The sequence below is a fragment of the Miscanthus floridulus genome, chromosome 12 (assembly GCF_019320115.1).
Source record: "Miscanthus floridulus cultivar M001 chromosome 12, ASM1932011v1, whole genome shotgun sequence".
Classification (NCBI taxonomy): domain Eukaryota; kingdom Viridiplantae; phylum Streptophyta; class Magnoliopsida; order Poales; family Poaceae; genus Miscanthus; species Miscanthus floridulus.
The window spans coordinates 54,768,138-54,791,262 of NC_089591.1; the positions used below are offsets into that span (position 1 = coordinate 54,768,138).

Sequence of the window (23,125 nt, forward strand, 5' to 3'; positions counted from 1 at the left end):
TTTGCAGGCTATTATCATGGCCTCTATTTTTACATATAGACCCCTAGCAGGCCCACTCTAAGTCCATGCTAGCATCCTTCCCTCCTTGGAACATTAAGCCATTTTTTTTTGCAAAAACAGTATTTATATAAGAAAAGCAAAAGCAAAAAAACAAACATGTTATCTTGAGAAAATAAAAGAACTAAAGGGTGGCTAGATTTTGGCACCCCTTTGCAAGATGGCCAGCACAAACAAATTTGGTCTTCGTTTGATTTCTTTTTATTCTCTGGAAATGGTGGCCGAAGAAGGGTTGAGAGAAGTGATTACTCGATGGGATTGTGCGTTACCGCTACGAGATAATAGTTCTTTTTATTGAGCGAGATTAGATAACAGATCTTGCATCTGCAGAGAATTCCACCGTATGGCACATTGGTTAGGCCGTTGGTAACTCCGGCCTTACTAGCGAACCCTCTATTTGACCGACGGAGTCACGGAGGTAGTGTAATTTCTTTGTTACATTACACTCCATGTAATATCTATGGTTTAAGTATAAAAAGTCATGAAAATTAGCTTTTTGAAGAGAAAACATCAAACCCGGGTGGCCTTTACGACATACTTATGTTGTGTTTAATTTCTTGTGTCGTTCTCATGTGTTTCGACAGTACTGATTCGTAGCTTCCTAGCATATCTCCTGGCCCAGAAAGTGTAATTGATCAAGGCCAAGACCTCGAAGGCTCCCAGCAACAAAAAGAAGTGATCAAGGCGTGTTTTGTTGAAATTTGTTCCGTCCAGCCATCCTCCACCACCATCCCCACTCCTTGTCATTCTGTTTACAAGCTGAATGAAGGCGCTGCATGACCAGGCAGAAAATCCAGCTATACATGACTGTACTGCTGGTGCAATCAGCTTCATTGTCGAAGGCGCCTCGCTCTCGACGAACTCAATTAGTCCGCCAAAGGATGCTATGTCCATGATGCTTAGCAGGAAGAACTGGGTTACCAGCCAAAAGACAGACATTGGCACACCAGGTCCTATCGATGTTAACCCGTGTTGCTCTGCAACGTTCAATCTTCTTGCTTCTACTAATGTGGCGACGCATGCCGCAGCGATCCCACAAGCTGATCCAGCACCGATACGCTGCAGTGGGGTGACCCCATGCTCATGTCCTGTGGTTGTTCTCAGCAGCAGTGTCAAGATTCTGCTGTAGCATGGTTGCATCAGCATGTGGAATGCTGTTGGGATTGCAATGAGAGAGGCAGAGGGTATCTGGATCATGCCTGCGCCTTTGTCCATTGCACGACCAACTTGTATGGATAATGTCATTAGTAGTGTGAATGGCAAGTAGATGACAAAGCAACTGATGAAGATTGGAAGCATCTGAACGAGGACTCTAGTTTCATCAGCTTGATTGGTTCTGCAAAACGAAAGTGGGTTGTTAGTGTTACCTCCATCATGTATCCAGGCCTTTGTTCAACAATTGTTGGGGGGAGGCGAGATTACAATTGACTGACAACCGGCAAGATATTGCTACGTCCAGCTATAAAAATAGTTCCTTTTATCCGCATAAAAAATAGTTCTTTTTTTGTTAAAGAAGCATAAGTTTCATGAAAACCTGAACAATGGAACTTACCCAGATTTGAAAATATGATCTTGTGTGTTGCTTTCTTGTAGCTCAATAACATCTACATTGGCAGTTGACTTCTTATTTGATGAAATGATAAGAACCTGTAGCAGTACCAGTGACAGAACTTGAGAACCTCTGTAAGTCCAGCTTTTCATGTTTTATCTTAAAATTATAGATACAAACTAGGTGATCTTGATAACAAATTTAAGTTAATTTTATATCCATACCTAGAAAAGGGCGATTGAATTCCTTTATTTCTTATGAGTAATCATCTGCTAGTTAGAGTTTAGGAATAGGAATATGGGATGCAACGACGGAATGACCTTTCAGTATTAATAAGCATTAACAAGTATTTACATGTTGAAATCTTTATATTAGTTATTACAACTAACACAAATATTTCACCCCTGGATAATGGCAGGAGCGAAGTCGCTGGGCTCTCTTCTGGAATATTAGCGCTATTTTTATCTAATTAAAAGGGTGTGAATGTAGAAAAAACTAACCCTTGTCTTCCTAGTCGGCTGACACCTTTGGAAGGAAAGAAACACAAGCACATTCAACAACATCAGCTGCACCACGGGTGAGGTTCTTGGAGCAATGGTCGAAGAGGCAAATCTCTGGGTTTTGGCAGGTTTCAGGCATCTACGAGCCTACTGCCTTCAGCGCTAGCTAATCAGTCGCAAAACGTGTTTCATGTAAATTAAACTAGTTCGTAAGTACAGGCCCTCCTCAGGGTTCCACCTTTCCTAAGTAATTCTAGGATTACTCAGAAACGTTGTAACCTTTAACGTTCTATTTCTGCTTAATGAAACACGTGTCGCAATGACACGCTCACGAAAAAAAAGAAAAAACTAACACAAGTTGTGGAATATGTATATATTGAGACTGTTTTTTTCTATATATTAATGAAATGGTACACAACGCTCTTGCGTGTTTAATAAAAAATAGCGTCCGGATATCCGGCCCCAGGCCAGCGTTCCGATGTAGCTCATGTGCCTCGTGCCTGCATCGCATCACACACGCTCCGTCCCGTTCCCAACCACCGCCAGCATCACGAGCTGTGGCCCGCGCCCATCCCTCGTCCACGATCCACGCCCACAACCACCTGCCCCGCCTATGGATGCGCGCCGTGAAGGCGTTTGCAGGCCTCAGGTGCCGGCACGCGATCCACGGTGGTGCCTCAGCAGCAGCGGTAAGCGGACAACCACCTGTAACACCCGATCTATTTTTAAAAATCCAGATAAAACACTTGCAAGATAAGTCCGAAACAGATGAAACACTTAAAACATGCGCGTGTAGCCATTACAACATGTGCAACTCCAAGATCTACTTTTGAAACATCCAGATAAAGCATTTAAAACAGACGTCTGAAACACATGAAACAATTAGAACATAGGCTTGCAACAAACACATATTGCCATTGCAACATATGCAACATCCCAGAACGACTTTGTAATATTCAGATGAAACCCTTGAAACATAAGTCTAAAACACATAAAATACGGCATCAACTGCAGCCATGCCTAACTGGTGGGGGACTGCTGTAGCCAGCAAGCTCGGGACCAGGCGGAATGTCGAGAGCAAACAGCCGGCCCAGCGTGCGCATGCCTCCCCTTTCTGCCATGGTGTCTTTGGCCGGCCGCGGGAGAGGAAGTCCAGACCGGCGCCGACATCCTCCTAGTGGCGCCGGGGTGGTGGTGGTGTGGTGCCCACCATGGCCGCGACGCGCGAGGTGGATGGGGGCACGCCGATGGATAGGGGTGAGCTGTGGGATGGTGGCACAACGCGGCCAGCGATGGGGTGCGGCGCGGTAGGGGGAAGGGAGCGGCATGCGTGGGGGGCGGGTGTGCGATGGGGGAAGGGCACACGGGGGGCGGAGTGCGGCAGGGATGCGCGGTGATGCCCAACAGCCAGATGCGAGTGCGAGCGGGGAAGAAACATGCCTGTTGGACCTATCCGCCGCGCAGGCCCAGAAATACAACGTCCGATGGGGTCGAACGCCCGTGGCCAAGCATTAGCGATAAAAAAACTAACACATACTAAATTGCAATTATAGAAGTACATTCTATATGATATGTTTAATGTATGAAGTTTTACCTGCAATGTTCTAGTTAGAGGACTTCCAATAGGCTTCTGCGTGCGATAGAAAGGATATCCACTGGCTGCCACAAGCAGCCCTACAAGAACAATAACAGCACACATCATAAATCCAATGTTGCAACCCAAGTTATTCTCAATCCACACTAAGAAGGCCAATCCAATTATCGCTCCAAGAGAGTTTGCAAACTTAAGCCTGGTCAAGAACACACTCTGGAGCTGTGATTTCTTTGGGTCACTATTGCTGAATTGATCTCCACCAAGGGATGGTATGCAAGCACGCATGCAGCCTTCCCCAATAGCAAACATTAACAAGCTCAAGTAGAGCAATGTCAAATTCCAACCTTGAGCTGCCTCACAGTTGTTTGGCTCTTTGTCTATGGCACAAATTTCAGGATGAAGTGAAGGAAAATGGGCTTGCAGTGCTAGGAACATATAACCCTACATCGTCCAACAGAAGATTTATCTATAACCTGACATTTGTCCTTTTGATTTTGCAGCTTCAAAAGAAAAATACATTGAGCACTTGATATTTGTGTATAATAAAGTTTTTTATGGAATAAACTACTTTATTATGTCTATCTTGTATAATAATTATGGTATAGCCTAAAAGAAAAACCTGAATAATCAGCATGGTGTGCTTTGTGTTGTAACACGGCCTCCGAGAGTGGCGGAGACCTACGCGGCCAGCAGTTCACAGAGATGTCTCCGACCAAATACCTAAGCAAAGGCCCAGCTACCACGCCTCCAGACCCAGAAAGATGACAGTTTCTCTGACTGCTTGCAGGACGCTGCCGGTGACCCTGGCGTAGCCTCCGCCCGGTTAGCTTGTAGGCATCTCCGGGCGGAGGGGGCGGAGGCCGCCCCGCTGCAAGGCTAATCAAGTGCCAACGTTACCTACGTGTGTGTGCAGGTAACCAGAGGAAGGCGCTCGTGGACGGCGTGGGCGCGCCGGTTTGGCCTCCGCTCGTAGGGGCAGAGACCCAAGTAGGAGGACGGCAATACTAGGCGTCGGGGGTCTGCGGCCTCGGCGTCCTAGGGGCGGAGACCGATGGCGGAGGCCTAAAGGCCCTTCGCCGAATCCTGAGGCCTGATGGGGCGGAGACCGACGGTGGAGGCCCAAAGGCCCATCGCCGAATCCTGAGGCCCGATGGGCTGGCTGATCGCGCAGGCCCAGTACCTGAGGGCGGCATGACAAGATTACCCCCGAGAGGAAAGGCGAGTAGTGGAATATTCCAAGAATGTACTGTAGCAGTTGAAGGGTACTATTGTAAACTCTGTAAAAGTGGTAGTTGAGCCCTATAAATATGGAACACTTGTAACAGTACAGGGGTGGAAGAGGAATGAATGAAACCCTAGTTTTACGTGCCATTTCCCTACACACCCACTTATCGTGTCTGTTTCTCGAGCCTCCACCTGAGGGCAACGCTTGGTGGGCGGAGGCCTCTACCTCCTCCATACTGTCTGAGACCGCAAGTCTCAACATTGGCGCCCACCATGGTTTGGCCAAGGCAAACCAACGATGGTAGGGAAAAGAAAAACCACTACTAGAGCAGCAACGACCACGGGTCAGAGAGGAAGGCCTAGGCGCACCACTCATAGCACCTACGCAACCTCGCCAGCGGAGGATGACACCAGAGCAGATGCCTAGGGTCAACCACCGAAACCCCAAGATCCAGAGATTTAAGATCCGGAGGCCCAAACAAATTCAGGCACAACACGCAAGCAAGAACTGCAACAGCTGCAAGCACAGTTGCAAAGAGCGCAACAAGAGAGGGACAGAATGGCAGTAGCATTCATAGCTAATCAGCAAGCTACTCAAGCGTCAGCACAAGCAACAGAAATAAGGCAGCAGTTGGCAGTCCTACATGCTGAGATGCTAAGTATGTAGCATGCAGTACCAGCATCAACCTCCACAATCCCAGCCTCCGCAGCAACACCAACTGCAACCATACCACAAGGGCCTTCGCCAGTGATCAGCCCAACCATGATGCCATCTCAGGTGATGCAGAGGCCTATTGATCCCAAGTCCCCACTCTCTGAAGGCATACAACAGTCGCCATGGCCAATAGCGTACAAACCAATCACACTACCAAAGTTCAACGAAAAGATAGACCCCCATTAGTTTATTATGAGTTACGAGGCAGCAATAGCCTCCGCCGGTGGAGATGATGCCGTCTTGGCAAAGTCATTTGTCATTGCAGCCGAAGGCGACGCGTTGGCTTGGTATTCTATGCTCAAACCAAGCACATTCTATTTTTGGGAAAACCTCCGGGACAAGATATTGGCAAATTTCAAGGGGCTAACAGCACAGTCACTGACTTCCACAGATCTATTCTAGTGCAAGCAAATGCAGGGAGAGACACTACACGACTACTTTCGAAAATTTGTGTAACTAAAGGCGAAGGCACCAGACGTCCCAGACGAGATTGCCATTGAAGCAGCGATCAAAGGCTTTCGAATCGGGCCATTCGCAGCACACCTAGCAAGAAAGAAACCAACTTCCATACAGCAGTTGTATGATGAGTTTGAGAAATACTGCAGATCAGACAATGACCTCCAGAAAAGGCTAGAGGAGCAGGGTCAAAACAGACAGCAAAACAGCAGCAAAAACTCCCAAAAAAGCTATACGAACCAGAATGCATCAAATCAGAAACTAGGCCAGGGGCAAGTGCTCAGCATCGAGGGTCAATCTTACCCCGAACAAGGGCAACTGACAGCGCCAGTAGGGCTAGAGACCCAGACTAGGAACCAAGGTCAGCAAGGTTACCAAGGCAAAAACTGGAACAAAAACCACAAGCAGAAACAACGCAGGCCATATTGCGTTTTTCATGGAGAAAGCGTAGGGCACATCACCAAAGATTGTCCGAAGATAAAAGAGACACAGGAAAGGATGAAGAACAAACAGACTGCACAACCTCCGACACAGCAGAGCGCTAGAGAGGTCAGCACCACCTACACAACTGGCCACCAGCAGTACTGCCCAATGTACCTAGCGCTAAATGCAAACCAAATACATCCCTCCACACTAGCCTCTGCCTATTACCCAAACTTCCTACCAGCATGGCGGTCAGTGCCTTCGTAGCAGCCTCCGGCGGGTAACTACAGGTCGGAGGCAAGCCTGACCTACATAAACCCAAAACCTCCCCACATAACCTACCTCAAAACAAACCCACCCCCACAAAACCAAATCAGGTTTGAGCCTTCACCGCAACAGCACCACATGCAGCAACTGCCTCCACCGCCACCTCACAACCAACCACCAGCACTAAAAAATGAGCCAATCCCAAAAAACCAAGTCAACCCCCATGGACCGCTACCAACAATAGGCATGATACTACCAATCGCCAGAGGATCATCAATGGAGTTTCAAACAAAAAAGCAGAAAAAGGATCACCTCCGCCTGGTAAACAACATAGCAGTCCAAGGCTCAGCAAAATACACAGATTGGTCCAGAGTCCCAATCACCTTCACAGAAGAAGATCTCTAGCTAGAAAGCTACCCTCACGCAGACACAATGGTAATCAAGACCAACATAGCAGCATGGGAGATAAGCAGAGTACTGATTGACACTGGCAGTTCAACAGATATCATCTTCGCAAATACCTTCGACCAAATGAAGCTCAGTAGAAATCAACTACAGCCCTCTAAATCCCCTTTGATAGGATTCGGAGGCAAGCAGATACAAGCATTAGGAAAAATCTCACTCCTAGTGTCGTTTGGAACCCAAGCAAATGCTAGAACCGAGTACATGACCTTCGATGTCCTCGATCTATATTACCCATACAATGCCATCTTGGGCAGAGAATTCATGACTAAATTCAACATAGCCCTGCATATGGGCTACCTATGCATGAAAATACCAGCACTCCATGGTATTATCATAGTCCGAGGCAGCCAGAAAGAAGCAAGAAACATAGAAAAAGCAATCTACAGAGCCCAAAGAAACATCAATGCAGTCGAGTCGGCAGACAAAGAACTAGAGCCTCCGGATATGCCCAGAGGAAAAATAGATATGGCAGGTCAAGAAGAGACAAAGGTGACCCCTCTAGAAAAGGAGTTACCAGACAGAAAAGTATCAATCAGCTCAGAGTTGAGCAAAGCAGAGGAGGAAGAGCTCATGGAAACTCTAGTAAAAAACAAAGACATCTTCACCCGGTTAGCCTCCGACCTATAGGGAGTCAGCAGGGACATCATACAGCATGAACTAGATATCAATGAAAACATGAGGCCAAGAAAGAAGAAACAGAGAAAAATGTCGGAGGATAGAATCCTGACAGCAAAGGTGGAGGTGCAAAGGTTGCTATATGCAAAAGTCATCAGGGAAGTCAAGTATTCAGAATGGCTTGCAAACGTAGTACTGGTACCAAAGAAAAATGGCAAAATGAGAATGTGCATAGATTTCACAGATCTGAATAAAGCTTGCAAAAAAGACCCTTTCCCATTGCCAAGAATAGATGCCTCCGTCGACAAGGCAGCCAGATGCCAGAGGTTCTCTCTCCTCGACTGTTTCTCTGGGTATCACCAAATCTAGATGAAAAAAGAAGACAAAGACAAGACAAGTTTCACCACTCTATTCGGGACATATTGCTACACCAGAATGCCGGAGGGCCTCAAAAATGCCGGAGCAACCTTTGCCAGAATGATAAAGGAAGTTTTAGGCTCACAACTAGATAGAAACATCATAGCCTACGTCGATGACATAGTGGTCATGAGCAAGAACAAGGATGATCATGCATCCGACTTACAGGAGACCTTCGCCAACCTCAGGACAGTTGGCCTCTGCCTAAACCCAGAAAAATGTATATTTAGAGTCACAAAAGGGAAGATGCTTGGATACATCATAAGCAGTGAAGGCATCAAAGCGAACCCAGACAAAACTAGAGCAATAATGACAATGGCAGAACCCAAAAACAAGAAAGAAGTGCAAAAGCTGACGGGAAGAATAGCAACGCTCAATAGATTCATCTCAAAATCAGCAGAACGCAGCCTCCCCTTCTTCCAAGCCCTGAGGGGCATAGACAACTTTGAGTGGGGGTCCAAGCAGTCAGAGGCATTTTAGAACTTGAAAGAGTATCTAGCAAACTCACTAGTGGTCTCCGTCCTAGAATCAGACAGCCACCTATTGCTATATGTGGCGGCCTCCGACCATGCAGTCAGCGCAGTCTTAGTTCACAAGCTGGAAAAAGAATCAGGCAAAACTCAAAAGCCAGTTTATTTTATCTCAGAAGCACTGTCCAGAGCCAAGCTAAACTACACTGAGGTAGAAAAAGTTGCCTACGCAGTGCTGATGGCATCAAGAAAACTAAAGTATTATTTCCAAGCCCAAGAAATCTCAGTTCCAACATCGCTGCCACTGCAAGACTTGCTCAGAAACAAAGAAGCCTCCGGTAGAATAGGCAAATGGGCTACAGAGCTATCATAGTTTGGTATCTCGTATGTCCCCAAAACAGCAATCAAATCACAAGCACTAGCCGATTTTGTTGCAGATTGGACACCTCCAACAGAGTCCAAGGTACAACCAACCACTCAAGGCTGGATAGCATTCACAGATGGAGCCTAGGGCCAAGCCGGAGTAGGAGCCTCCGCCGTCCTAACGGCACCCTCTAGCGTTAGACTGAAATACGTAGCAAGGCTAGAGTTCAAATCAACAAACAACATAGCAGAATATGACGCCTTGATCCTAGCGCTTAGTAAAGCAAAGGCCCTAGGGGCAAAAACATTGATAGTCAAAACAAATTCTCAAGTGGTTACTGGCCAAGTAGAGAAAGAATACACAACAAGAGAGCCAGAACTCATCAAATACCTATCCGTTGTTAGAAATTTGGAGCGGAGATTCGAGGGCTTCACCCTAAGCACATCCCAAGATCAGAAAATGCAGAGGCAGATGAACTAGCAAAAGTTGCGGCAAACAACCTGCCACTGCCACCAAACATTTTTTACTAGATCTTGAAGTCTCCGGCAACTGCGGAGACATCTAAGGCACCTAAGCCCATACTACATCTGTAAAATAAAGATTGGAGAAAGACGATAACAGAATTCTTAGAAGGCAAAACCACTGAAGAAGATGAAGCAAAAATAGCAAGAATACAGGCCAGGGCAAGAAATTACACAATCATAGATGGTGTACTATACAAGAAAGGAGTAGTCCAGCCTCTCCTCAAATGCATATCGCAGAGCGAAGGCATAGAGTTGCTTCAAGAAATACACTCAGGAATTTACGGGTCGCACATTAGCTCTAGAGCATTATCAGCAAAGGCAATAAAGCAAGGCTTTTATTGGCCAAGACACATACAAGACGCAGAGTAGACAGTTAGAACATGCAAAGCATGCCAAACATTCTCTCCCGGGCAGTCAAAACCATCGTCGGAGACCCAGCTTATACCTCCGACATGGCCACTACAAAGATGGGGTATGGACCTGGTCGGCCCATTACCACCATCCCAAGGAGGAAACAGATTCACAGTAGTGGCAGTAGAATATTTTAGAAGATGGATAGAAGCAAAGCCGCTGGCGAAGATAACCTCAGAAACTATTAGAAAATTCTTCTGGCAAAACATCATTTGCACATTCGGTGTACCGAGGATTCTGACAGTAGATAATGGAAAACAATTCAATTCAGAGAACTTCAAAGAATTATGCAAAAGCATTGGGACAAATCTAGCCTTCGCCTCAGTATACCATCCAGAGTCCAATGGTGCTGTGGAAAGAGCAAACAGAATAGTGTTTTCAGCAATATCAAAAACATTGCTGGGCCTACACAAAGGAAAATAGGTAGATGGATTACCCAGAGTGATTTGGTCACACAATACATCTATATCAAGAATAATAGGATTCACACCATTCAAACTGCTTTATGGAGAAGAGGCCATGATACCAAAAGAAATCAAGCACGAAAGCCTCCGCACAACGAGATAGCTAATGTTGTAAGATGAAGAATATGCAAAAGAAACAATAGAAGTCATAAGACTAGAAGCAGTCAAAAACATTGCAAAATATCAGTCCCAAACCAAGAAGTGGAGAGACTCTCAGGTGGTAAGGAAAGACATAAAACACAGAGACCTCATACTCAGAAGAAAACCCAACACACAACTTGTTGGCAAACTGCAACCGAAATGGGAAGGCCCATACATAGCAACGGCAGCAGGCCGCCCGGGCTCTTTGCACTTGACCGATAGCGAAGGTGTCACGACAACCCACACCTGGAATATTGATAGCCTCTGCAGATACTACATCTAGGCAATGTACCAAAGGGCAACCTCCACAAATAATAAGCGGAGGCCCCTCCGTTCATTTACCTTTCAGCTCTTTTTTCTTCAACCCAAAAAATGTAAAAGAGCCTGTACTCTTTTCCTCATAGGGGAACTCCAAGCGGAGGTGAGGTTTTTAACAAGGTAGGCTCAATGTAAAAATCCTCTAGAAGTATAAAGAGGTAATTCCCCAAAAGAACGCTTGAAAAGTTCAAAATCGAAAGCGGCCAGCTCTAGCGCCATAATATTCGGTGAACAAAAATAAGCACAGGTCCTTTTAAAGCGCCGGCCATAGGCATTGGCAATTTGAAACGACCTCTATGGCCAAATAGGCCTTTGACCTTGACAAAGACCTGTCCAGAGTCAGGCATCAAGGCAGAAACCACCTTGGCCAAACTGGCCTTCGACCTTGACAAAGACCTGTCCAAATTCAGGCATCAAGGCAGAAACCGCCTTGGCCAAACAGGCCTCCGACCTTGACAAAGACCTGAACAAATTCAGGCATCAAGGCAAAAACAACCTTGGCCAAACAAGCCTCTGACCTTGACGAAGACCTGAACAAATTCAGGCATCAAGGCAAAAACAACCTTGGCCAAACAGGCCTCCGACCTTAACAAAAAACCACCCCAAGCATTAGGGGCAACACCATTATGGCGCTAGAACCAGGAAGAAGGTCTCCGCCATCGAAAATAGCAAAACGAGGAAAAGGTCCGACAAAACCCTGTCACTTAGGCACTAGGCCTATTTACTTCAAAAGATCTCAAAAGGCAAGAATAATTCAAGCAAGATATAGGCCATTAAAGCCAAGATACGTTCCAACAAACAACGTACCAAAAATTTAACAACCAAAAGCCACCACCCCACTATAAAACGGGTTCCCCCCATGCCCTTAAAACCTCAGTCAGCAGAAGGCGCAAGGGGGGAAGAAGACAGAGCACAAGCACAAGCCACAGCAACGGCCATGGAAGCAGGGGTCTCCTTAGATATCTAAGTCGGCCATAGATATTGTATGAAAACTCATAAAATCGGAGGCACCAGTAGACGGTCGGAGACAGTGGGAAAAGAGATAGGAACTACGGCACGGTGATGAACAGCGTAGGCCTATGGAAGAAGGGGGACATCGCACGAAATCTCATAACATCCCCCTGACACCAGAGACCTAACCTGCCATCTCCACAAATGAAACATGTCCCACGGGTGTGCAGCGTCGGAGGCCCATACCACCAGACGGCTAAAACACCTAGCTAAAGAAATACCAAAAGTCTTCGCCATCTGCACAAGCCACGTCAAACCAACTATCGGATTACACACCAATTCAGCAAGCCTCGCCAGGCGGACTTCAAGTACGCCTCCACTGGCCAAAAAACTACCAACACTTCTACCGCGGCCATCAAGCAAGCACAGAGAAGGAGAGAACATGGGGCGGAGGTCCTGGCCACCACCTCTTTATCGCACACGTTCGCCCAAGCAAAGGCCCACGGTGTGCAAGCTCGGGACTAGACGAGATATGTAAACTAGCACAACAAACATAAGCCCCGCACAAACAATCAAGAAAGTGAACCTGTTTTGTATTCCATAAAACATCAAGTAGCATTCTTACAGGACACAAACTTACAATAAAATCCAAACTATTGAGGCGGAGATCCGCGCCAAGCAAGCGCACGAGTAAACCCAACGCGCTCGTCGTCTATGTCAAATTTAATTGACTCAAACACATCGCGTGCAACGTTGCGGGGAAAGGCTGAACGCCAATACTCCCAAAGCTCTCCGCTCACATAAATACCGTCATTGTAGAGAGTCAAAGGCGCAACATCTTGCGTAGGCTCTCAATTCAGAACCTGCGCAAGATTAAAATTTTCCACAAAATCATTCAGAACAAAAGAAACTTTATTTACAAGAGTCCAACTGGACTACAATATACAAGTTAAAATAGCTAAGTCCTACAAAGAGCCTAGACCTTCGGTGTCTCAGCCACAGTAGAAGTCCCTAGAATGGAGCCCACATCAACTGTGGGCGGGGACGACGCCCGCGGCCTACGACCATCACCACCACCGATCGTAGCGCCCATGGGAGCGCCAGCGGTGGCGGAGGCATCGCCCGCGGTCGATGAGTGCGGAAATGGTGGAGGCCTGCCCGCAAGACTCTTCTGCGCATCATGTAGCACAGGCTAAAATATCAGGGACACAGGCAATGAAAGCCTTTGTAGCTTCGCAAAAAGCAAGGAGCGAAAAATAGCGGCTACAAAGACTAGAAATACCTTCGCCCTCTTTTCCTCCGCCAATTTCTGGGCAGCAGGCCTCCCAAATGGAGCCCAAAAGTACCCAATGAAATTTCTCAAGGTTTTTCGCAAACCAAGAGAAGTCTCACCAAGCTCCTCCGGACCCGACAGTGCTCCCTCCGAAATACTTTCGGTATGCGTACACCCGCCACGCACCAAAAGCTTGGCGTAATTCGCTACTCCTGCCAGCGCCCCATAGTCCGTGCAGCCATTGATCAGACCGGGGAGCTTCGCAAGGTGATGCTTTAGCCAGGAGGCGAGGGCATACACGCTGTCTTCCTCCGGAGGAGCGGAGGTTTCGCCTCTGAACTCGACGACGATGGCCCGGTAATGGCCAACGGTTGCAGCAAGGACCCCCTTGACCGAGTCCAAACACCTCGTCGTCAAAGATAGCTACTCCCCCACCACAGCTGCAGATTCCTTCTTAGAGGCTAGCTCTCGCCGGAGACCCTTGGCCAACTCCTTCGCCCTGCGGGCCCACTCGGCGGACAAAGCTTCTGCATCCCGGGCCTTGGCGAGATCGGCCCTCAAAGCCTCCTTTTCTTGTTCCTTCTCCGCTAGAGAAAGGCAGAGAGCTGCAAGGGAGTTGGCCAAACCCCCCTTTTCACCTTCCAGGCGCTCGTTCTCCACCTTGAGCGCTTCAATCGAAGTATCTCGGTCAGAAACCTCGCGAGTGCAGCGCTCTTCCATAACAATGGCCATGTGATACCCCTGCGATCAGAAAGAAGAAGACCAAGGCGATCAGCCATAGAAACAAAAACAAGTCTAAAGGCGAACATACACCAAAAAAGGCAAACCACCGAAGACGCACCAAGCACTGGTGTTCTAGATGAACACAGAGAAGTTGGAAGGAATCCATTCCCTCAGATGCTGTTTGAAGCGATCTGTTCAAAGAAGAACAAACAAACACAAAACCATAAGGTGAGAAAAGCAAATCTCATAATACATACACCAACTGCCAGAGACCACCTCTGACGTCTCCAAGAACCCCAAGATAGCACTCTTCCCAACATGAGATAGAAGTGTCGGAGGAGCCTGCGTAGCAAAAAAAACAACAACAACAACTCAGGTCAGAGGGCCGATCAGAAATAGGCAATAACAATAGGCCAAAAGACGAGTAAGATAAAAACACTCTATACTCACTCGGACCCGACGCCATCAGCCTCGGCTGCCCCAGACCAAACCTGACGCTGGCAGCGGCTGCTCGCTCCTCTGGGGTGAGGAGTCCAGCCATGACATCACCTACAAAGCAACAAGTACACGGTATTAGCACTTGGTAGAATACATAAACAAATAAACCGGGCAAAGACAATAAACATAAAAATGTGCGCTAAACAAACTTACTCATAAAAAGCCCAGGCTGGGCCGCCTGCCGAGCCCCTTGGGCAGAAGTCTCCACCATATCATGCGGCGAAGGCCCAAAGGGTTGGCTCTCCTCAGCCAGTGGCCTGGCGGGCGGAGGGCTCGAAGAAGACTGAGTCGCCAGGGCCTGCTCAGCAAGCACGACCTCCGGCTGCCCAACATCGGCCGCTGGCGTGGGCAAAGGGACAACAACGGTGGGAGACGAAGGAGCATGCTGCAAGATGACCTCCGCGCCCTCTTCAAAACTTGAATACAGCCCGCCAAAAATGTTGGGCATAGGATCGGCAGCGCTAGCCTCCAGTTGTTCGGCGACCCTCGTAGCACCATGCAAGCTGCGCGCCGGAGCAGCGCTGGCCTCCGGACGCCTAGCACCGCTCACAGCGCCGCTCACAAAGTGCACCGGGGCTCCAGGAGAGCCATGATCCTCGCCGCTCGCGACCCGCACGTCCACTGACGGGATGGAGGAGCTCTGAACGTCTTCACTGTCGGTGGAGGCAACGCCCGCACTACCGGCCGAAGACGCGGCCGGCGCGATCACCAGAGCACCACTCTTCTTCTTTTTCGCAGGCGCCCGGGCAACAGAGGTGCCCTTCCTCTTCTTGGACTCGGCCTCCGCCGTAACATTCTTTGTGGAGGCCTTCTTCTTCTTCTTGTCAATCAAAGCCAGGACCTCTGCGGGAACCTCGCGCTCCCGGTAGACAATCCTGAGTTCCTCAAAAACTCAATTGAGCCGCGGCTTGGTGCCTACCACGGCTCTCCGAGACGTGTACTCATGCTCAGAAATTCTGCCGACCAACCTGATGGCGGCTTCCTCAACCTCGGAGATGAAGCTGTCCTCCATCACCCCCTCCCCCAAAGACTGGCCAAAGCGGGGGAACAGCATCCCGGCCTCTAGCCCAAAAACGGGAACTGCCATCGTTTCAAGCCGAAAGGATGAATTGTCTCTTTTCAGGGGCCAATAGTCGGAGGCCATAATCTCCTTCACCAGATCGTGGCCCTCGGAGTAGCGACATGCCAACACAAAGGCCTGGTCACAAGCCTCCCTTGCCGATGACACCGCCTTCGGCGGTTCCACGCGCGTATGCGGCACCATCACCTCCATTCTTGAGGACAACGGATCCTCCACGACCTCCGCACCATCCTCGGTGGTGCTACAGACCCCGTAGGTCATCACGTAAAACCACTCCTCAAGCTAGCCGTGGTCCCATTTGCCTTTCTAGCAAAAAGAAATCTCCAGATGGTCTACGCCTTGGTTCCTCTTTGACATGAAGGTGCAACTACCATACTGGTAGATCACCTCCACCTCCTTGCCCTCCCGCATCTCCTTCTTCTTCTTCGGCTGCTTCTGCAGCTCGTAGTAAGCGCAGAAGGTGTCCACATTTGGCTCGGTGCCATAAGAAACACACGCCCAACAGAATTTGCTGAGCGTGAGGAAGGCAGTAGGAGTCAGATGATGGAGCTAGACATTGAAGGTCTCCAACACCTGGTGGAGGAAGGGGATGTAAGGAAGGCGAAGCCCACAGGTGAAGAAGTCTCAAAACACCACCGCATATCCCTCCTCCGGTTCCGGAACAGTCTGGCCAAGCGGAGGGATTTTTACCCTCGAAGAAGGAAAATACGATTCCTTCAACATCTCCACGACCGCCTCTTCAGTAGTGGAGGAGGGGCCGAAATCTCATGACTTCATCGCCATGTCTCTGGAATCCACAGCGATTAGGTCTTCGACGGACGTGGAGACACTCCCCAAATCCTCCTCCACTAGCTTTTCAAATTCCAACGCGGATGCGGAGGCAAGCATGCACTCCCCAAAGCGTGCACTCCAGTCGGCGACCCTAATGCTGAGAAGGTGGTGATAGGGTCTGAAGAAGGCAGGCCGGCGAGTATGGGCGGAGGCAGAAAAGAAAGCCACCGCGGCGGCAGCCTAGGCGGAAGACGCAAGTGGAAAGACGGAACGCGCGAAGGCAGCTCAGGTGAAAGTGAAGAGAGCAGAGAGCGATTTCTCAGAGGCAAGGAAAGTGAATGAGTAGTGCGGGGGGGGCCACCAACCCCGCCCTTATATAGGCCGCAGGCGGGTGGTTCGGCTCCCGCCATACAACGGTCATCTCCGGAGAATTTGCCTGCCGCCCAACGGTCATCTCCGAAGAAGTCGCAAGGTATACAACGAAAAGCAATACGACGTAAATGGCCACAGAGTAGGACAACGACTAGTTTTGCAGCCTAACGGCTACTATAATAAGACCAGCGGCCACGCCAGAGCGGGCTAGGGGGGAACCTATGGGGATCGGTCGAAGATGTGACTACGTGTAGTCTCCGCCCCCGCGAACGTCCTTGCTTAGGGCGTTTTGAGCTCACGACACGCTCGGGCAGACCGTGGTCTCAAAAGGGGGGAACTATTGTAACACGGCCTCCAAGAGTGGCGGAGACCTATGTGGCCAGCAGTTTGTAGAGACGTCTCTGACCAACTACCTAAGCAAAGGCCCAGCTACCATGCCTCCAGACCCAGAAAGATGACGGTTTCTTAGACTGCTTGCAGGATGCTACCGGTGACCTAGGCGTAGCCTCCACCCGGTTAGCTCATAGGCATCTCCAGGCGGAGGGGGCGAAAGCTGCCCCACTGCAAGGCTAATCAAGTGCCAATGTTACCTACGTGTGTGTGCAGGTAACCAAAGGAAGGCGCTCATGGATGGCACGGGCGCGCCGGTTCGGCCTCCGCTCGTAGGGGTAGAGACCCAAGCAGGAGGACGGCAATACTAGGCGTCGAGGGTCTACGGCCTCGGCGTCCCAGGGGCGGAGACCGATGGTGGAGGCCTAAAGGCCCTTCGCCGAATCCTGAGGCCTAATGGGGCAGAGACCGACGGCGGAGGCCCAAAGGCCCATCGCTGAATCCTGAGGCCTGATGGGCCGGCTGATCATGCAGGCCCAGTACCTAAGGGCAGCATGACAAGATTTCCCCCGAGAGGAAAGGCGAGTAGTGGAATATTCCGAGAGAGTACTGTAGCAGTTGAAGGGTACTATTGTAAACTCTATAAAAGTGGTAGTTGAGCCCTATAAATAGGGAACACTTGTAATAGTACGGGGGTTGGAAGAGGAATGAATGAAACCCTAGTTTTATGTGCCATTTCCCTACACGCCCACTTGTCGTGTCTGTTTCCTGAGCCTCCGCCTGAGGGCAGTGCTTGGCGGGCAGAGGCCTCTACCTCCTCCATACTATCTGAGACCACAAGTCTCAACACTTTGCTTTAATCGCTATATTTCAACATTGTAGCCAAAACAGAAATAGTTTTGTTTGATAGCAACAATAATAGTGATTATTCAAAAACATTAGCTTCAACATTCGACTAAACATAGATTTTTAACAGGGAGTTAGCTTGAGAAGTAAACTACCAGGACCACACAAGGGCCAAATACAAATATAGCAGTGGTTCGTTTGATACACGCATCAGAGATGAAGTTCATCAGAGCAGCAGATATCATCATGGTGCCACCTAGGTAGCTTATCACTGTTGATGAGGTCACAATATCCAGATGCAACATGCCATGCAAATAGCCCACCATACTGAAGTTTGAGCTATTAGAGCAGCTTCTTAGCATGAACAAAACTACAAACAGACATAAGAGTCAGCTGAAATTGTTTGTTTGTACCTGGCTCAAAAGTGCATGTAAGTCCAACCAACATCTGCACAAATGTATTGTCTGGCTAGGCTAAACAACCAATTTTTGAGAGAAAAAAGAACAAGGTAGACAAATGACCAATCTAGAGCAAATGGAAATCCTTCATTGCCTGGGGTTTTGCGAACACAAGGTTGATATGTGCCCTTATAGTTCATTTTGTGATGAGTGATTGTCAACGTGATCCACGACCTAGGTTGAGTTTGAGAGCTAACCATGGAGTGGGTTGGGTTATGCGACATGTCTCTTGGTTTGTGGTGTGCAGGTGTGGAGCTCAAAGACGGTGGTCGACGGCGAGGTGAAGGTCAAGTAGGGACGTGCCATGCCGATGGACCAGGAGTGGTGAAGGACGGACGTGAGGCTTGGACTGAGGGACCAGGAGGCCGGGTGACCAGCCGCGGTGGCTGACATCTGGGACATCGACAAGCGCAAGTGTACATGGGAATGATCGTATTGACCGAGTCAAGACGACGGATGTGCGAGTTGAGCGGGGCTTAGGAGGACTTGGCAGACGGCCGGTCGAGGACGGTGGTGACACATGTCGAGTGGCAGGGGACACGTATGGAGTACACTACTCATGGACGGTTCAGTGGTTTGGGCCTTAAAACCATCGGTGGCTAGTTTCACGGGTTTAGGCCTCAAAACCCGGGCGGAGGTTCCGAGGAGGAACGGACAGCACGTGGCGGCATCGAGAAGTTCGCATCGAGGCAAAGCTATCTCATGAAGGGCGCGATTGTCGTCGGATGAAGATTACCTCGGGTTGGACTATAGTGCCCTCAGGTTAAGTGGTTCAACTCAAAAATATCTAAGGGCAAAACTGGGATTGTGTAATAGCCCTATTAAATAGGATGAAAGAGCTCTCATCTCCCTCAGGTCTTTTATTTTGCTTCATCCTTCTTTAGGTTTTCCCCTCTCCTTAAGTTTTCTTGTGAGAGAGGCCCACAAATTGGATAATTTGTGTAAAAACCAAAGATTGCAGCGGGAATTGAGGCCCTAACCTCCTCGTGTCCTCAGGGATTCGATTTGTGAGTTGTTCTTGTGAATCGTGTTTGTGTTCTTCGCATTCTTCCTTTCACTCATCTCTTGTGTGGTTCGATTCGTTGTTTTGAGACCGTTTTGATTCATTACTTTTGCACTGAGATGAACCTGGACGTGAGTTGAGCCTTTCAACTGAGTTCATAGATCGGGGCGAATCAAGCTCTAGGGTTGGAAAACCGGTGTTTTTCGTGTTCATCCAATTTTCCGTTGATTGGCTTCAAATTGGGCGATGATCTCCTATAGAGGTAGCTCACCTATTGCCTTCTGACCATGTGGTTAAATTTTGGTGGCAATTGGTTTTGATTTTCTTGCAAATCGTGATTTTCCTTGCTCCGGGTGTTTTTCGGGCGACTCTGTTCGTGTTAATTTTGCGACTTGCGGACAGTCCGCCCCTGACCCCCAGATAGTCCATCGTTACTGTTCTAAACGTCGGATAGTTTGGGCCTACCTGTGGATAGTCCGGGGCTGCTGCTGAAGCGTGTCCAGAACTGTTTCAGCAAGTTCGTTTTCTGGTGTTTGACTTGCGAATAGTCCAAAATTCAACCGTGGACAGTCCGCCGTTCTTCTTTCTACCTAGGTCAGAACTGTTTCTCATTGTTCAGTTTTTGGGAGTTGAACACCGGACAGTCTGGCCCTCAACCCCGGACAGTCTGGGACCTGACCTGCGGATAGTCCGGGCTCCCTACGGCAGACAGTCCGGGCCTGTGCAGATTGTGTTGTTTTCTCTCGTTCTTTCGAGCACTTGTTTTCGTCTGTTCTCGGTTGATCCGCTGTACCTCTTGGTCATCGCCAAAGGTACCCAGCCACCAGTTGACTTGTGATCATACCGTTCTCTAGTGCCTTTGCTCTTGGGTCATGATTTTGGGACATCGGCTTAAAGTATCGAAAGAAATTTGAGGCTCCCATTCACCCCCCCCCCCCCTCTGGTCGCCGTTTTCGGTCTTTCGGGTTTCATTGAGATGGACAAATTGGATCTCCATTCTCCTCTTGACAGCTAACACCAAAATCTCCATTCATGGAACCCAAGGGTGTAGGATTTGCTATGGATGAGGTTTGAAACAAGGAGCCCTCTATCCTCCATTCTCTTTCCGCTGGTCATGGAATGTTTGAATGCCATGATCAGTAAATTTGATAACTAATTGCTACTCCAACCCTTGGGACCTAAAGCCATAAAACATTGTCATCCTTGTATGCAGATGATTTGGTTGTATTTCTTTACCCTATGGTCGATGACCCCCGAATGCTATGAAGGGCACCATAGATTTTTTAGGGTGCCTCCGGTATCTTGTGCAACCTTAACAAATATAGATTACCACCGATTTGTTGTGATTGGCACATCACCCTAGTGCAAGAGATCATTATTCCATGCGATTTAGTAAAGTTTCCTCGCAGGAGCTTAAGGGTTCCCTTATCAACAGGAAAGCTTCCACACTCTGCCTTCCAGCCCCTCATCAACTCAACAAGCTTAATCACCATTGCCAGCTTGAAAAAACCAAGTTACATACTTGTGAAGGTCGCTTGGTCCTAACAAAAACAATGCTCTCCGCCATACCGGTATACACGACAATGGTGATTAAGCTTCCCCTTGAGTAATTCGCACAATTGATAAGCTGAGACGTACCTTCCTTTGGAGGGGCATTGGTCATAAGTGGCGTCCGTTGCTTGTAGTCATGGAGTATGGTGATCTTGCCCACGGCCTTAGGTGGGCTTGGCTCCATGACTTTTAAAGCTAATGGGGTAAGTACTCAAGTTGAGATGGTTCTTGCTGCATCGGAAAGATAATACAGGAATATGGGTTGACTTTAATTTGGCCACCAACAAGATGACAAAGACACGAAAGCATTCTTTGAGGTCACCTCCTCAGTTGTAGTCACTAGTGAGGAATCTACCCTTTGTAAGGACAAATGGCTTAGGGTCATATTTGGAAGAGCTAGCACTAAATCTTTACCTTACCATCCCTCCCCAGACATGAAACTCACGGTCGGTAGCAGAGGCTTTTCTAGATATATTACTTTTACTATACATCAAGACATAGTGTATATCAAAAGCTATAAATCTAGAAAAGACAAAATATCTTATAATTTAGAATGTAGGGAGTAGAAAATAGTGTCGACATTTGTATCTTAAAATAGATCGGTGATATAAATATATTCCATGGTTAATTTAGTGCATCATAAATATTAGCATTTTTTGTATATATTTGGTTAATTTGAAATTGTTGGATTTCTCCGGTCGTGAGATTGAGATTGGGGGTTGGGGGTGGATGGAATGGACTTTTTTTTTATACTTGATCACATGATTTCTTGATCGCTTACACTAGAATAAATTAGCCTGCGACAAATTGATCGTGCAGTACTTTTGCATGGAACAGGAATGAAGCAGTTCAAGAAACAGACCAACCACTGGAGTCCTGATGAAGCATCAGTTCAAGAAAGGTTGCCACAGCTTACCGTAGAGGAAGAGCGTTGCCCTGATGCCTCCGTGCCTCCTCTCGTCCACCGCATTCCCTCTCCAGTCCACATATACTTCTTCACCTTCCATGCAGCAGCTAGATCAGTTCTGTTCTGTGGAGGCAATGCTCTATCACGCCGAGGGTGCACAGAGAGCAGAAGCTCCTCCAAAAACTCCAGACCCTATAGGGCCGCCTCAGAAGTGTGTCTCTCTCTATATATATACACACACATGAGCGGTGTTATTGGAGGCCTATATATTAATTAAATAAGGCTTCTCTCGAAATTGCTCTAGTTTCTTTCTAAAAAAATATTGTGCACGAATTAAGGGAGGCGCTTGAGCTGGCTCCTGATCACGTATACGTGGTCAACTGGTCACCATGTGCCCTTGAGTCCTGGACGCCGCGCATCGAACCTCAAGATGGCTTGCCACCTTGCCTCGTGTACGTGCTTTGATTTGGAGATGTCATATCTATTCGGTTGGCTGGTTCATATCGTTGCTGGTTCATGAAAAAGTACTGCTGGCTGGTTTGTGTAAGAGAAAAATACTGTTCCAGCTAGAAATTTATGATCGTTTACGACAAGCCACAACCAAACGAACAGGCTGCCAAGTCCAACCGTGGTTGTGGCTGGCTCACCGATCTCATTACCACTAACTTTTCAAGTAATAAACTTGTACAATCTCCATGTGACTGGTTGTGCGCGGTTGGGTTAGTATCTCAGCTCCTTGCTCTTTTTAATAAGAGCTAATATTTGGTACCCCGCGGTTCCAAATTATAATTCGTTTGATTTTTTCGACTTCAAGTTTGACCACTCGTCTTATTCAAATGATTTGTGCAAACATAGTCAAATTTAAGTCATTCTTGAAGAATTTTTGTTAATAAAGTAAGCCACAACAAAAGAAGTGATATTTTACACAAAATTTTGAATAAAACGAGAAGTCAAACTTGGGGTCAATCGAACTATAATTTAGAACGAATTTAGTATTTAATTAAGCAGGATCGATAGAACTAAGGGACGTACGATTAATTAATAAAGTATTGAGGTGATGTGCTGCACGTTTGGTTTGAAAGAGCCTTACACCCCAGGATTATTGCCTTATTGGTTGGTGGAACCACACTAACCTTTTGGTGCACAGTCCTCGATTCATTAGCCGTGGCCATGGATTTTGCCACTGTTTCATTTGATGAAGCATTTGACTCCATAATTTGCACGGTGTATCAAGCAACACCGAATCTGATTTTCTGTCACGTCAGAAGATCACAAAGATTATATCATTTTCTTCTTCTAACAGAAATTAAACATGAGGTTCCAGCATCCGCACAACTGTGGTGAAAAGTGGATTTCGCTGCTAATCTAACTCGAAGTGGCATCCATG

General features: G+C 47.9%; 1 protein-coding gene across 1 annotated transcript; it reads right to left on the bottom strand.

Moving 5' to 3' along the window:
* Positions 1 to 606: 606 nt before the first annotated feature.
* LOC136495404 (protein NRT1/ PTR FAMILY 4.6-like) lies at positions 607 to 21,838 on the bottom strand. The gene is made up of 5 exons (XM_066491341.1): positions 21,748 to 21,838; positions 17,975 to 18,189; positions 3,701 to 4,141; positions 1,610 to 1,704; positions 607 to 1,393 (listed from the first exon to the last, which is right to left on the bottom strand). Exons 1-5 carry the CDS (start codon positions 21,836 to 21,838, stop codon positions 607 to 609), a joined length of 1,629 nt encoding a protein of 542 aa, XP_066347438.1.
* Between the last annotated feature and the right edge of the window lie 1,287 nt (positions 21,839 to 23,125).